The sequence below is a fragment of the Hippoglossus stenolepis genome, chromosome 9 (genome assembly GCF_022539355.2).
Source record: "Hippoglossus stenolepis isolate QCI-W04-F060 chromosome 9, HSTE1.2, whole genome shotgun sequence".
Taxonomy (NCBI): domain Eukaryota; kingdom Metazoa; phylum Chordata; class Actinopteri; order Pleuronectiformes; family Pleuronectidae; genus Hippoglossus; species Hippoglossus stenolepis.
In genome coordinates, this window is record NC_061491.1 from 20,001,572 (window position 1) to 20,015,378 (window position 13,807).

The 13,807-nt window shown below is 42.9% G+C and overlaps 2 protein-coding genes across 2 annotated transcripts; both read left to right on the forward strand.

The window, feature by feature from the left end:
• The first annotated feature begins 325 nt into the window (after positions 1 to 325).
• creb3l3l (cAMP responsive element binding protein 3-like 3 like) lies at positions 326 to 6,999 on the forward strand. The gene is made up of 10 exons (XM_035166396.2): positions 326 to 463; positions 2,165 to 2,305; positions 2,420 to 2,813; positions 3,026 to 3,141; positions 3,504 to 3,596; positions 3,913 to 4,019; positions 4,698 to 4,766; positions 4,869 to 4,953; positions 5,080 to 5,173; positions 5,358 to 6,999. The coding sequence occupies exons 2-10, from the start codon at positions 2,165 to 2,167 to the stop codon at positions 5,744 to 5,746; spliced, it is 1,488 nt and encodes a 495-aa protein (XP_035022287.1). The 5' UTR covers positions 326 to 463; the 3' UTR covers positions 5,747 to 6,999.
• Positions 7,000 to 10,216: 3,217 nt separating this feature from the next.
• Positions 10,217 to 11,981, forward strand: gadd45ga (growth arrest and DNA-damage-inducible, gamma a). The gene is made up of 4 exons (XM_035166831.2): positions 10,217 to 10,374; positions 10,510 to 10,611; positions 10,725 to 10,935; positions 11,154 to 11,981. Exons 1-4 carry the CDS (start codon positions 10,322 to 10,324, stop codon positions 11,265 to 11,267), a joined length of 480 nt encoding a protein of 159 aa, XP_035022722.1. The 5' UTR covers positions 10,217 to 10,321; the 3' UTR covers positions 11,268 to 11,981.
• Positions 11,982 to 13,807: the final 1,826 nt, after the last annotated feature.

Below are 13,807 nucleotides of genomic sequence, written 5' to 3' on the forward strand. Positions count from 1 at the left end.
AAATCAACATTCTCCCTACTTATGTTGACATTTTTAATGATCAAATTTCACTTACCAAAGCAAGGATCCATATATTTATCCATATGGATAGATCCCAGCTGACATTGGGTATAGATAATAATAATAATAATTGTGATTGTGGTTATGATCATTGTTTTGATTATTGTGATTGTTATGATTATTATTAGTAGAAGATGATGATTATATAAAATAACGTCAATAGAGGCATCCATGCCGGGGCAGAAAGCAGGCCAATCAGCGCTGCACTACATTTCCCAGAAGCCTCTGAAGAAGTTCACGTACAGACATCCGGCTTGACGCGATGACGCATTTTTTGCCTCGTTGGAAGGTGGTTTTGGAGGAAGTGCAGTGACAGCAGCCGAGAGGAGGAAGCCACACACACACACACACACACTCCGGGACACCAGTCAGTCGATGGTACCCAGTCTCCTGTCAGTGAACGGTAAGAGAAACGACTCATCGAACCTTTAATGTTTTTAAACGTGTATTTTAAAGGGACGAGGGGCCACGCCCTCTGTAAACACAGACCCTCACAGGATTGTTGAGACGCTGTGGCCTACACACGCCTGCTCATGTCAGCCAGTCAACTCAATAATGTGCTTATCTTTATTTGTACATCTTGTTAAATGAGATTTAAAAACAGCTTGTATCTTCTATAAGAGCTGCTGCTACCAATAGGTCTTTCCGTGTGTGTCAACGTGGACATGCTGCAGGACAACTGTCTTCCTGCAGGACAATAGAGACACAATGGCACCGAGCTGCCTCCGTGTGTTTGCATGCTTGTTTTTCTTGTTTCTACGCTGCAACAGATGCAACATGAATCCAGTCGTTTCCTGCTTTTAAACCCAAGATCCTCCGCGTTATTTGTTTTGACTTCATGTGTCTGTGACAAAGACGTGGGGGCGGGGCCCACTATGAGATGAGGTCATGATTGCCGCGTGGCGATGATGCAATGTGAGGTTGTTTACATGGCACTTTGGTCTACGTGTTATTAAAACCTCTGACAGCGGAAGTCTCATCTGCCACACTTAAGATATCAGGGAGGCAAAGGTCATTGAACGCCTCACGGTCCAAACAGCACCCACCTCTCATCCACATGTACCTGCAGGCTCTAGTTATATATATATTTATTTACCTGCATACCTTCATATATTTACATTATATTGTATACTTTTGTGAATTTATATACATATTTTTAAAGCTGTACTATATATCATATATTGTGTTTTTAGTTTTATATGGTGAATTTACACCCATTTATAGGATTTTGTACTATTCTATACCATATGTGCCTATGTGTGTACAAACAGTCTAATCTGCACATGAATGGATAAATCTATCTCAATATGTCTTTATACTAGTGCACAAATACAGTTTTACATCCTGTGCCACTGCACTTTACTTAAAGTACATTTCTATACATACAATATTTCTGTGGTGAGAGGTGTATATTATGTGCATAGTCTTTTTTATTTTCTCTCTTGTCTAAGTCATACTGACTCATCTGCTGCTGTAACAAGTGAATTTCCCCGTTGTTGGATCAATAATGTTTCATCTTTTCTTGTCTTATCTAACATCAGATTCAGTTCTTTGACTTGACTTTATCTAAAATAAGTGTTATATCATTTCGGGAATGATTACTTTGATTTTTGAACAATGTTTAGTTACAGCTGAGGTTGATAATAGGAACTCTGATAAGCTGTCACATGATATTCTCTGGGTTATTCAACTTTCATTTCAGTCAGCTACAACTGTTCATTTGCATCCTTTAACTGTGGGGCTGTAACTAATGATTGTTTCCAATATCAAACTGTGGTTTGTTTTCCATCTCGTTTTGAGTCCGAGAAAACACAATACAACAAAATATTTAAAACTTCAATTAGGAAAACACATTTGAATAAAGAAAACCCATTTCTTATGTAAAATATTGACATAAAAACACATCTTTTCTTCATTGTTTTTGCTGTAAAATAAAAGTTTTCTTTGTTTCATTGCATATTGACAAACAGAAACCCTGATACCGATATGTCTGTCAAAGGCTCCTATTGGCCGATATATCCGTCTGGCTGATTATTAGGATAAAATATTGAATAGATGACCTCTAATGTTGAACTTAATGTAAATGCTGCTCTGTGTACTACAGATGTCAGTCACTAAGGATCTTCCAGACATGGATGGAGCAGACCTGCTGGGGCTGCTGTTCCAAGATGGAGAGGACGGATCTACTGAGCCCTTCTTTCCTTATGGGAACGGGCTCATCGAATCCTGGCTCTCTGAACAAGATGTAAGACAACTTTCACAGAAAAGATGCATAAACCTAGGATGAAATTAGCTGATATAACTGTAATAAGGAGCTCACCTGTGTGTTTCAGATTTAAATACTGTTTTTGACCCTCAGATGCTGACAGGTATGGACACTGAAGACTTTCTGTCCAGCTTGTTGAAGGAAGAAGACAACATGGGGACCATCTGTCCCTCTCATTCTCCCCTGGGCAGCGACAGCGGCATTTCTGATGACAGCAGCACTGTAGTTGGAAACACCAATCTTCTGGGATGCCCGAGTCCCCACAGCAGCGATAGTGAGGTTGTGCCCAGCCCCAGTTACTCACAGCCCAGTCCAGTGCCCTCGGACCCTGCCCTGGTCCCTGGAGAGGTGCACACGGAGAGCCCGGAGGCCCTAACAGTCCAGTCAGATCACTGCTACTCTCTGCTGCAGAGCGAGGGGAAGGACATGGATGCCCTGCAGAGTGTGAGGGCAGAGAGGCCAGATACAGATGTCTTCATTGATCTGGGTATGTGTCGTCCATAAACTATTGAAAAAGTAAAGTATGTGGGCTTACTTAAAAAAAACACCCATCTCATTAATGTAAATCCCCTCAGAAAACCTGGATTAGGGATTTAAAGATTTTGTTGGGGGTGGTGTAATAAATGGAGACACTTAACTTGAGGTAGCAGATCCAAAAAGATGAAAATCGTTTATTTGAAATGTTCTTTCTTCTGGCAGACAACCTGGTGACCGAGGAAATGGACATGGAGGAGGAGGACATCACCAGCGAGCTGCCCTGCACCTTGTCCATAGAGGACTCAACAGAGGATTCCATGCTGCTCAACACAGACGAGGTCAGTTTCTCCCACTATTTAAACCAGATTAAAGATAATATTTTTAAACAAAGACCTAAAGAAAGTAACATGCAACTTTTTAAATCTTTTTATTGTTGCTTCAACATCATTTTGAGGGAGAATAGTGTCGTGTTTTTCCCACACAAAACGACTTTACTGCTCACACATGGAGCCCGAACAGAATTAGTCCCCATGTGTGGCAGCAGAGGGCGCCGTTGCTAAGAGAAAGTTACACAGCTTTGCTTCAATGCCACATATGCCAGTGTTTTGTATTTTCCTGATTCTTGATACCTGCCACAAATGGGGCAGAAACGTATGCACAACTTGTTTTTTTTTTGCAAATGGTTGTTTTCTCCCTACAGTTTCAGTTCGAAGACATTGTTCTCACTGAGGAGGAGAAGCGTCTTCTGGCAAAGGAGGGAGCCTCCCTCCCCACACACATGCCTCTCACAAAGGTAACAGATGCACTTCATGTCTTTTTTCCCACTGAGCTCATGCTGATGAGCGAAACATCTGCAAAATGCTGTAAATGTCACTCTATTAGTGAGACATTCTGCTGCTAAACATGAACTATTGTTCGCCTTTTATCGTTTGACCATATATGATTGTTTCTGTTTCTGCATTTCTTCCCTCACACCCTGCGTTTGCTAAATAAATATAAAAAATTGATTTAGTGTTTCTATGGCTTAGCTGCGAAAGGCTTTTATACACACGTTGTCATCTGTCACGTCCAAACATTCTGCTGAGAGCCTCCTCCTCTCTGTGTAACAGGCAGAGGAGAGGACCTTAAAGAGGGTCAGGAGGAAGATCCGCAACAAGCAGTCTGCTCAGGAAAGCCGCAAGAAGAAGAAGGTGTATGTCGATGGACTGGAAAACAGGTGAGATGAGGTTTTCTGCAAATCAGGAATTATTTCTTGAAATATTAAAACATAGATGCATACACTTCTACATCTGTTCTTAAGATGGGTGTCAAATATTCCTTGGAGCTTTCAGTATATTCTCCTCTACAGTTACACGCCCATTCCTTGTACATTTAATAATCACCTGAGTACGATATGATGGCCTTTCTAAGTATCTTGATAGTGCTTCTCAAGTTGCACCCTCAATTAATTTTGTTTAGAAGTCTGGTTTGAAAAAGAAAACTTCGATTAGCATTCAGATGAATTCAGGGTTGGATATCCCAGCGTCATGAATAACTCTTAAAAGATGAAAATATCTGTAAAGAGTTTTACTGGTTGGCCCAAATGTTGTGGTCATCGTCCAACTGTAGTAACTCTGGGACTATGTCTGCAGTTTTTTACATTTAGGGGACTTTAAAGTTGACGTCAAAGAATGGACGAGCTACAACAGATCTTTCTTTAGTAACAGTTATTCAAACCTGAAACTCAATTAAACACTGTGGGAAGAATTTAAAGTAGAAGCGAGCATCGGTTTTGCCTGCCTGGTTCCTTTTGACTATAGCATAGATTTGTCATATGTCTTCATTTTACAAGTAAATTATAAAAGGATAAAATAAAGGATAGAAATCCTGATTGTTGAATATGTGCCTCCCGCAGGGTTGCCATCTGTACTGCACACAACCTGGAATTACAGAAGAAAGTCCAAATGCTCCACAAACAGAACATGTAAGTACAGACTGAGATATTTCGTCTGTATTCATTTTAAATAATACAAATCTAGTGTTTCTGTCGACAGCTGTGACATTAGATGTCTCTTGGTTCTTGCAGCTCTTTGATAGAACAACTGAGGAAACTTCAGTCCATCGTGAAGATGTCCACTATGAAGGCCAGCACTACCAGCACTTGTGTTATGGTAAGTTTGTGGACAGTATTCATTTCCATCTTGTAGCTTGATTATTATTGTTCTCATATTAAATGTTGATTTCTCTGTAATGCTGCTGTAATTCTTCCTCACTTGCTCGTGTGGTTTGCCTTCCAGGTTTTCCTGCTCTCTTTCTGTCTCATCATCTTCCCGTCAGTCAATCCGTTCGGTGGAAACACAAAAGAGAAGGAGATCTACACACCCACATCCAGTAAGTTACATCAGAATGTTGTTATTCAACCTTTCTTGCCATGACGTTTCCTCCAAACACAGAACTCAGTGTGCACAGCAGACTGATCCTTGTCCCTGTTGTGTTGTTTTATCTCATGTGTAACCCAGATTTCATGAATTTTGTTGGCTCAGCTTTGTTAATCATTTCTCATTGGTTATTGCAGTCATCTCCCGGACCTTGCGCTCCGTTCCACAAGAAAGCACAGACGCCATCTCCTACCTCGAGACTGAAGACGATGTCCTTCCCTTCGTGCCCCAGGCCGAGGTGGACAACGTGAAAGCCATCTTCGCCATGAGTCAGAAGAACCACACCCCTGACTACCAAAGGGTGGAGCAACCCGACTCGGAAAACGGCGTCAACAGCAACTCCTCGGCAGATTTCCCCGCCCCTGCTCAGGCCGCGGAGATGAACCCGGGTCCTGCTGGAGGATTAGGGTCTTTACAGGAAGGAGCCATTGATGCTGTCATGCCGTCCGCAGAAGCAAAGGATAACTGGATAGAGCGGAACCCGCCATCTGTCATAATACAGCAGCACCGCTTTGATGAGATGTAGTTGGGGGATATTTATCATTATAACCAGCAGAGGGAGCCATACTCCTAATGTTTTGGGTGAAAGAGGGAATCTTATACTTACAAAAAGGAGGAAGGGCGAAAAAATCATTAATCATAAAGACCTAGGATCAGTCTGTCCGTCCCTACTTTTCTCCTCTAACAGCCTTCTCATGTACTACTGTTACTTTAATTGCACTTTGTTCTGATTCTCTACCAATGTTAAAACAGGAGAGAGATTCCCAGTGTTCCAGCAATTTAAACTACCTGAGGAATAAGACATCGCAGCAGACCTGTATTGCTGGAGGCTTCTTGCTAAACACAGAGGCCTCACGTTAGTCTACAAACCAGTGGTGACGGCCAACATTTTTCAATTTGTCGGCAGCACAACAAAAAAATGTATAATGAAGCGGCATAAGCTTATTCAAGAGGAGCATTGCTTGTTTTTTTTTTAATCATTCAACACCAAGGGTGCGACTGTGCGTGAATCTGGTCTGTTCCACCAGCTCTTAACGCGTGCTGCTCGATAATGACCCTGTCATCGTAATAGTCGTGAACATCCATTGCTTAGAATCAGACAGGCTGCTTGTTTCTCATGAAGCTCGATCAACACGGTTGTTGGTCGCCATAATGCTTAAAGCCATTGCAGGACATTTAGAAGACTTGTGAAGTTTTAGTGTTTCCCTTGTAACAAGGGTATCATGCACCTTTAGAAATTTGGAATGCTTATTTTATTTTATTTTATTTTTTACATTCATGTACAGTAATTCAAGAAAATGTTGTCTTTAAAATGTAGACACTGAACCGTTTGACCTCTTATCCCCAGTCCGCCCCTACAATCTCCTGTTTTACATCATAGTACAGCTCTTACTTTTTATGAACCTGTCTGAAATACATTAGAACCAACAGACTAAGGGGGTTTGATACATATTTGCTCAGTAAACTTTGTTGCAGTAAAAAATATACTCAAAAATGTGATGACCTGTTCTGTCAGTGAGGCATTTTTGTCATTTTCTGTGTATTTATATCTTCGGTTACTGTCAGTGGTAAATGGAATCTAAAAAGTATTGAACTACTTTTTTTTTTTAGTCGAGATTGAGATTTTAAATGTTGCTCATGTTGAACAAATGCACTGACATTTGGTGGTTAAAGAATGGAATGTAAATACGCTTCATTGATTGTAGCTCTTCTGTACATTTGAACTCTTTATGTATAAACATGTCTGGACATCTATAATAATAAACATTTTATATATCAGAATGACTCTGTGGTGTTATTGATCAGCACTCGGCCTGCGGGCTGTTCCTCATGCAAGCCTGCTCTGAAAATTAGAAATTACAAAAGGTTACAGACTTTTTAACTCCACTGCACAAAAATTCTTCAAAAATAAATCAGATTTCTGTCTTAATGTAGAAATACATCTTCAATAGTCCAGCTGTGCTCCCGTCCTGGGAGAGGGATGCTTCATTTGTCTCTCCCTGAAGTTTCTGCATTTCTTTCCCCCATTAAAAGTTTTTGGGGGAGTTTTTCCTCACCCTGGTCGAAGGTCAAGGACAGACGATGTTGCACCTTGAAGATGGTCGAGCCGTATGAGGAACTGTGATTGCTCGCTTTACAGATACATTTTTTGATTAATGGATACAGTGCCATTTGCACAGGTAAATTAGTTCTTACAATCAAACCAGAAAACCACAGTTCTAGTCAATGCAAATAAACCACTTTTAATTTGACCATCTATTAGTTATTAGATGGTTATTCTCGTAGATACTCTGATGACTGCAAGTCCAAAAACTTCCAGACAAAAACGGATTCATGCAATTTCGTTTTATAACTCGCATATGACAATAAACATCCCATTACATGTCAGGTAAATCTACCTGTGTGGTTAACAATGAGGTGTTCTGGGTATTTTCTTTGTATCACAAGCTTGTTAAATTCATCTATTCTTAATTCTGTAAAATTAAAGTTATTTTTGTTTTTTCACTCAAATTCACTTTGTTTTCCCATTGCTCGCAAACAACACTTGTCTGGCCGCAGAAGTCCGCTCAGCTGTGGGGAAATAACAGCATGCAGGGACCTGGATGGTGACTCATGTGTGAGGGAGGAATCATGAGTCACGAGCTTTTCAGACATGTTCCGACTCGCTCACCAGTGGGGGAAAGGTCGCTCCTTACATCACCGGCAGGTGGCGCTGCTAGTCCAGGTTTCTGATACTGAGGGCTTTTCTCAGAGCAGGGTCGAGCAGGTGATCAGCATCTAACAGCCTCGTGCAAGGTGGCGTTAAAGGTCAAGTCGTCAACACGTGGGCTCCTTCATTTGCCCTCAAGCAAATGTCACCGTGGCTCATTATGTGACTCGTCGTCAGGGGGCTGCAAAGAAAACAACATTCGGCAGAAACCAATTCCAGTTAGAAGAAGGCACACTTTGTAGGTCTGTGTTTGTAGTGAAAAATGTCACACAACTTTTTATGAGGTTTTATAATTTGTTTTCCAAATTGCAATTGATCACGGCTGCCCTTCATTATTTGTAGTATTCTCAAGTCAGGACAAGACTGGTGTGTGAACAGTCTTTGGCATCTGTATGATGATGTTGAAGATAAACTTCTAAAGTTCATCAGATAAGATACAATTTCATGATACGACCACTTGCAGAGGCACAGGGGGACACACATCTGTCCGGCATCTGCTGTAGGACAGTGAATGGAAGTGCATGGGGTAACGAACACACACACACACACACACAGAAACACAGAGAGAGAGAGAGAGACAAACACACACACACACACACACACACACACACACACACACACACACACACACACACACACACACACACACACACACACAGAGAGAGAGAGAGACACACACACACACACACACACCGAGAGAGAGAGAGAGAGAGACACACACACACGCACACTCTCTTCATGAATGGGCTGGGGTGGGTGGCAGGTGGAGGACGTTGAGTATTGTTGTGACACAAAGTCCCTCTTGTCTTTTTTTCTCTTGCTGGAGGAGAAACGACACGCCTCAAGACAAACTGGCAATTAAAGCTTCCTTTTCAATGGATTAAGTGGCGTGTGCCGGCCACAAGCTGTTTTGGTCTCTCTCTCACTCACACACACACACAAACACTCACACCTCCTCAGACACACTTCACCCTCACCAAATCCCAAATGGCCAAGTCTGGGTCAGACGGTGCGGGCCGGCAGTTCTGTAACTCTCCCGGGGCACCACGTTGGGTAACAGGCTGGCAGAGCGCACAGGCGTGCAGGTGAGCCACCAACAAGCCGTTTAACAGGGAGCTGAGACTTCAGGGAAAGTTTGGATGAGCTATAAATATCCCAGCAGTGATTCCCCAAAGCTGCTCGGGGAAGTCCAGGCCTGGAAACGATGCTTCCAGACTTTATCATGGATTCATTTTCCCTCTGCTGTTTATATATATAGATGCATCATTTTTGTCCGGTACTCATCTGCCTATTCAGTTGCATGATCCTTTTATAGCTGGTGTGAAATGTATTGGTCTGTTATAACCCCTGCTTTTATAACAGTTATATAAGCTACAAACAGAGGGCAGGCTTCCTGGCAGTCAGTTCTCTGGTGAGGAGGTAAACAAGGTGGAAAAACCTCAAGCCCCAAACTCCACCTGGAATCATGATACAATCAATCCCATGAAATAATTATACGTGACGTGAAATGTATTACATGTATAACATTGGCTATACATAATGGTTTTTTGATTGAATAATATTGTGAATTTATACTTCTATATTTATGTATGTATGCATCTTTATATAATTGCACTACAAACGATATATACTATTTATGGGTTAAGGTATACTATACCATGGTGAATCTACCATAGCATAGCATTTTATACTCATATTGTTTATGTTACCATACTTGCCTATATACTGTATATGCATATATACAGTCTATACATGGATACGTGTATTTCTATATCTCTATACACAGTCATCCTGGGCCACTGCACTTTACTCAAGTACATTTCTCCACAAACAATATTTCCATAGTAACCGGTGCATGTTGTACTTTTTTTTATTAATAAATTTATTTTTACATTTTTATTCCATTGCTCTTTTATTCTCTTGTCTACTTTATTCCCATATCAGTTTTTTTTTTTTTGTATTTTACAGGATGATTGCAGCATCAGTGGGTTCAGGCTGTTATAGTGTCACTATTTGCAATGACTGGACAAATACACAGTGAATGAGGACTTTTAGTTTTTGTACACGGTGACTGTGGAGGTGGGCGGAGGTGGGAGGGGGTTTCTTGGATTTTCTTGTAATCTCTCCCCACGTGGGGTTGTCAACAAGCCCCCGGTGGATCGGCCCCGCGGGGACTTTTGCTTTTCCTCGGAAACCCACCGGCCGCTGCGAGCCAATGGCAGCAGGCGCGAGCAGGAAGAGTCCGCCCCTTGCCGAGAAACAACGCGGAGCTGCTATAAAAACACCCACAGGCTGATCCGAGCTCAGAATAACACGAGACAGAGACTTTACCAGACACGCAACCGCTCCGCTCTTATTCTACTCTCCGATCGCACTTGGATTATTCTAACTATGACTCTGGAAGAGATCCGCGGACAAGAGAACGCAATGGATAACGCAGATAGGTGAGTGTTTTACGCACGCAGAGTATTTTACGCACGGATTTATTTACCGTCTAGACATCTTTGGCTGACGCTTTAAATGTGTGAATGTGCAAATGCACAGTGTTCTGATGGTGCGTGTTTTTTTTCTTTGTGAAGGGTGCAAAGTGCAGGCGCAGCGCTGGAGGAGCTGCTCATCTCCGCCAAGAAGCAGGACTACCTGACAGTGGGAGTCTACGAATCTGCCAAAGTCATGAATGTGTAAGTACAAAATAACGAGTTTGACTCCGGCTCCCACTTTTTCACATCAACACCGTGACGATGAAGGGGAATGATTTGTTTTGTAACCACGTTGCTCCTCTTGTTCCCCGCAGTGATCCAGACAGCGTGGCTTTCTGCGTGCTCGCCACGGATGAGGAGTACGAGTGTGACATCGCTCTCCAGATCCACTTCACCCTCATCCAGGCTTTCTGCTTCGACAACGACATCAACGTGGTGCGAGTCAACGACATCGCGCGCCTGGCCGACCTCGTGGGCGCTGACGGCACCGGCGAGCCCAAGGACGCGCACTGCATTCTTGTCACGGTACGTTCCCGGCAGTGGGAGCACCCACTCACACACACAGAGAGAGAGAGTCATTAAGGGACCTGGCAGCCAGTGATTCATACACGCATCACTCCCCTGTCTGAGTTTTCTGTGCGCATGCTGCCAGGTTTACTTCATGTCTGCATAGCTGAATGTCTGGTTGAGGGTTGTCTGACTTCAAAATAGCTCATCCCTTTCCTTTTTGTTTTTCATTTCAGAGCCCCAGTGCAAACCCATGGAAAGACCCCGCTCTGGACAAGCTGGGCCATTTCTGTGAGGAGAGCCGCAGCGTGTACGACTGGGTGCCCACCATCACCCTCCCAGAGCGCTGAAGTGACATCCCACTGACATGCTTCACGTGATGATGCAGATAAGAAAGTCAAGGAGCTGAGCCTCAGCTGATGGGCGACAAAAGCCTTTCTGCCTCACTTTTTCTGGGGATGAAGAGGCTGTGGTTGCAGACCCTCCCACAACCAGCACCCCTGCCAGAGTGCACCCTTGCAGACCAGTCTGGGTCGGCACGTTGGTTCTGGATTATACCCTGAGGAAGGGGGTGCGAGTTCAGGCGTCAGCCGTGCACCAGGTGTTCGTGGAGTGGACCGAGAGGTTGATTGGACACTGAGAAGGAGTTGGATTGTACTGCACTGAGCAGGAAAAGATGATGAGCTGTGACTCAGGTGCTGCCCTGAATCACAAGTTGATGGGGAAGTGAGCAGAGAAAGTCACAGAGAAGGAGACTGTAAGAAATGGACTCATGGAAGTTTGGAGCCTGCAGTGAATCTCATCAGAGAGAAACGAGGAAGATGCTGGTCCTCAAGATGGTTTCTGAAAGTGTCTCAAAGGACTCGCACAGCTATCGGGATATTCTTGGAATAAGCAGAGACTCTGTTTGTGAATCCTGATTTCAGCAGTGTCTGTACCTGGGACACCTTTAATAATGGACTATTGTTTTTACTTTGAAATATGCATTCGAAACCGATGCAATGTTAAACTGAATTGTACTTCACTTTTGATGTTTTGTGAATAAACACATGGAATCAATATCATCCTCTTGTGTCAGAAGTGTTATTTCTCCTTTCTAGTGAAGCCTCACAGCAGAGCAAGTCAGCAGGTCTAAAGTTAGCTAAGATGCAGCCGAGCGTGGGAAGTTGCAGCAGCTCGCACAGACGTAGACGTTCCAGGAAGTGTTGCTCGATATGGGCAAGGAAAGAGCGAAGAGTGGGTGGCAACTGGAGAGTAAAGATGAAATGATTGGGTACCTCTTTAGAAAGAGACTAAATAGATAAAAAGGAAGAGTAAGAAGAGTTATAAGAAAATGATTCTTGTGACATGTGCTGTTTCCAGGCACTGACCTTTCACCACTCAGAGACCAGCTGCCTTGTGCGCCAACTTTCACAATCACTGCTGCCAGAATTGAGGCCGAGACAGGGGGGGGGCGACCTGCAGGAAAGAGCTTTCTTTTGTTTTCTCTGCACTGGCAGCTGGGGCTAGATGTGTGTTTGTCATTGTTTAGTTATAGGTTTGTGCATTCAAGTGGAAAGGGGAGGCTGTATTGTATTAATAACCTACTTTTGCTCAACTGTAGAACACTTGAGGTTGGACGTTACATATCAGAGCTGGGAAAGGTTCCATGTTTTAAATCCTGCAAAGGCTTAAAAAGGCATGCAAACCATCAGGCACAAGTTATGCATTTTGAATTCCTGCAGACATGTGCGCACACAGGCACGTGCGCTCAGGCCGTAGAATGTGGACTGGAATAGAGGCTGAGGTGCAGCAGAATGATGGTCAGGCGGATTGTCAGCGGCAGGTAAGGGGAAGTGTGTGTGTGTTGTGGTCGGCTGTGAGCTTGAAGCTGACAGTAAAGACAGCCCACATCAAAGAAAATGCAGACTTCACAGGAAGCCGTCTCGATTTTCTTGGCAGCGCCTCGGTCTCCAGCCAACCGACTGGTCATCCCCCTGCATGTGTGAACACACTCACAGCATGAACAGGCACCTGTATATGCACATTTTTTACACACATGAAAGTCTCACAACCACACATGCACAAGAAAAGGAGGGGTCCCTCTGTGCCGGGACTGTTGCTCAGTGTTCTAAGAACAGAGGAAGCTTTACTCAGGATTACAAAAAACTAGTTGGGGAGTTGCAACAAAGGGACTTTCCATGAGCATTATTATCTGCACTAGTAGGCAATGAGACATCAGGAAAATATCTTGTAAAAATCACCAGTAAATTTCCCTGCCAGCTCACAGGGAAGGTTAGAGCAGTAAACAATTAAGATGTGCATAATGCATACAACAGGGGATTGAAAGGAGTTCTGCTATGACAAACAAAGAGCAGCAACGGAATTGACCATTGTGTCCAGGCGGCTGCGTCTCAGGGGATAGAGAAGATCGTCCACTAACCAGAAGGTCAGTGGTTCGATCCCCGGTTTTCTCCATTAAGTGTGCTGAAGCATCCTATAAATATATTAATATTAATATAATATAAATATTGAGGCCCAAATTGCCCCTGACAGATGTGTTGACAGTAAAGAATGCACTGTACGAATGTGTGAAAAAATGAGTGAATGTCAAAACTGGACTGTAAAACACTTTGAGTGGTCTTCAAAAGGAGAAAAGAGTTATATAAATAATTAAAAACAGACCCTTTACCGTGATATTGACCTGTTCGCTGTAAAAAAAAGAAAAGAAACAATAATCAATGCCCTCAACAAAGACCAATTTTCTCAATTATATAAATACTGAGTGTTTTATTGTATGTTCTGAATAAACAAAGAAGGGATAGATAAGATTGGAATTAATTCCTCTGTTTTATCAACTATAAGTCCTTGACCTACTTTGGATGAAAGTTACATTGCTGGTCTTTGTGAC

What these genes read in the sequence shown, in the direction of transcription:
- gadd45ga (XM_035166831.2), top strand. Translation starts at nt 10,322, where the DNA reads ATGACTCTGGAAGAGATCCGCGGACAAGAGAACGCAATGGATAACGCA. An exon ending in GCAATGGATAACGCAGATAG is followed by an intron (nt 10,375 to 10,509) that starts GTGAGTGTTTTA and finishes TTCTTTGTGAAG; the next exon opens with GGTGCAAAGTGCAGGCGCAG. An exon ending in TCTGCCAAAGTCATGAATGT is followed by an intron (nt 10,612 to 10,724) that starts GTAAGTACAAAA and finishes TGTTCCCCGCAG; the next exon opens with TGATCCAGACAGCGTGGCTT.
- creb3l3l (XM_035166396.2), top strand. Translation starts at nt 2,165, where the DNA reads ATGTCAGTCACTAAGGATCTTCCAGACATGGATGGAGCAGACCTGCTG. An exon ending in GTCGATGGACTGGAAAACAG is followed by an intron (nt 4,020 to 4,697) that starts GTGAGATGAGGT and finishes TGCCTCCCGCAG; the next exon opens with GGTTGCCATCTGTACTGCAC. An exon ending in GATCTACACACCCACATCCA is followed by an intron (nt 5,174 to 5,357) that starts GTAAGTTACATC and finishes TGGTTATTGCAG; the next exon opens with TCATCTCCCGGACCTTGCGC.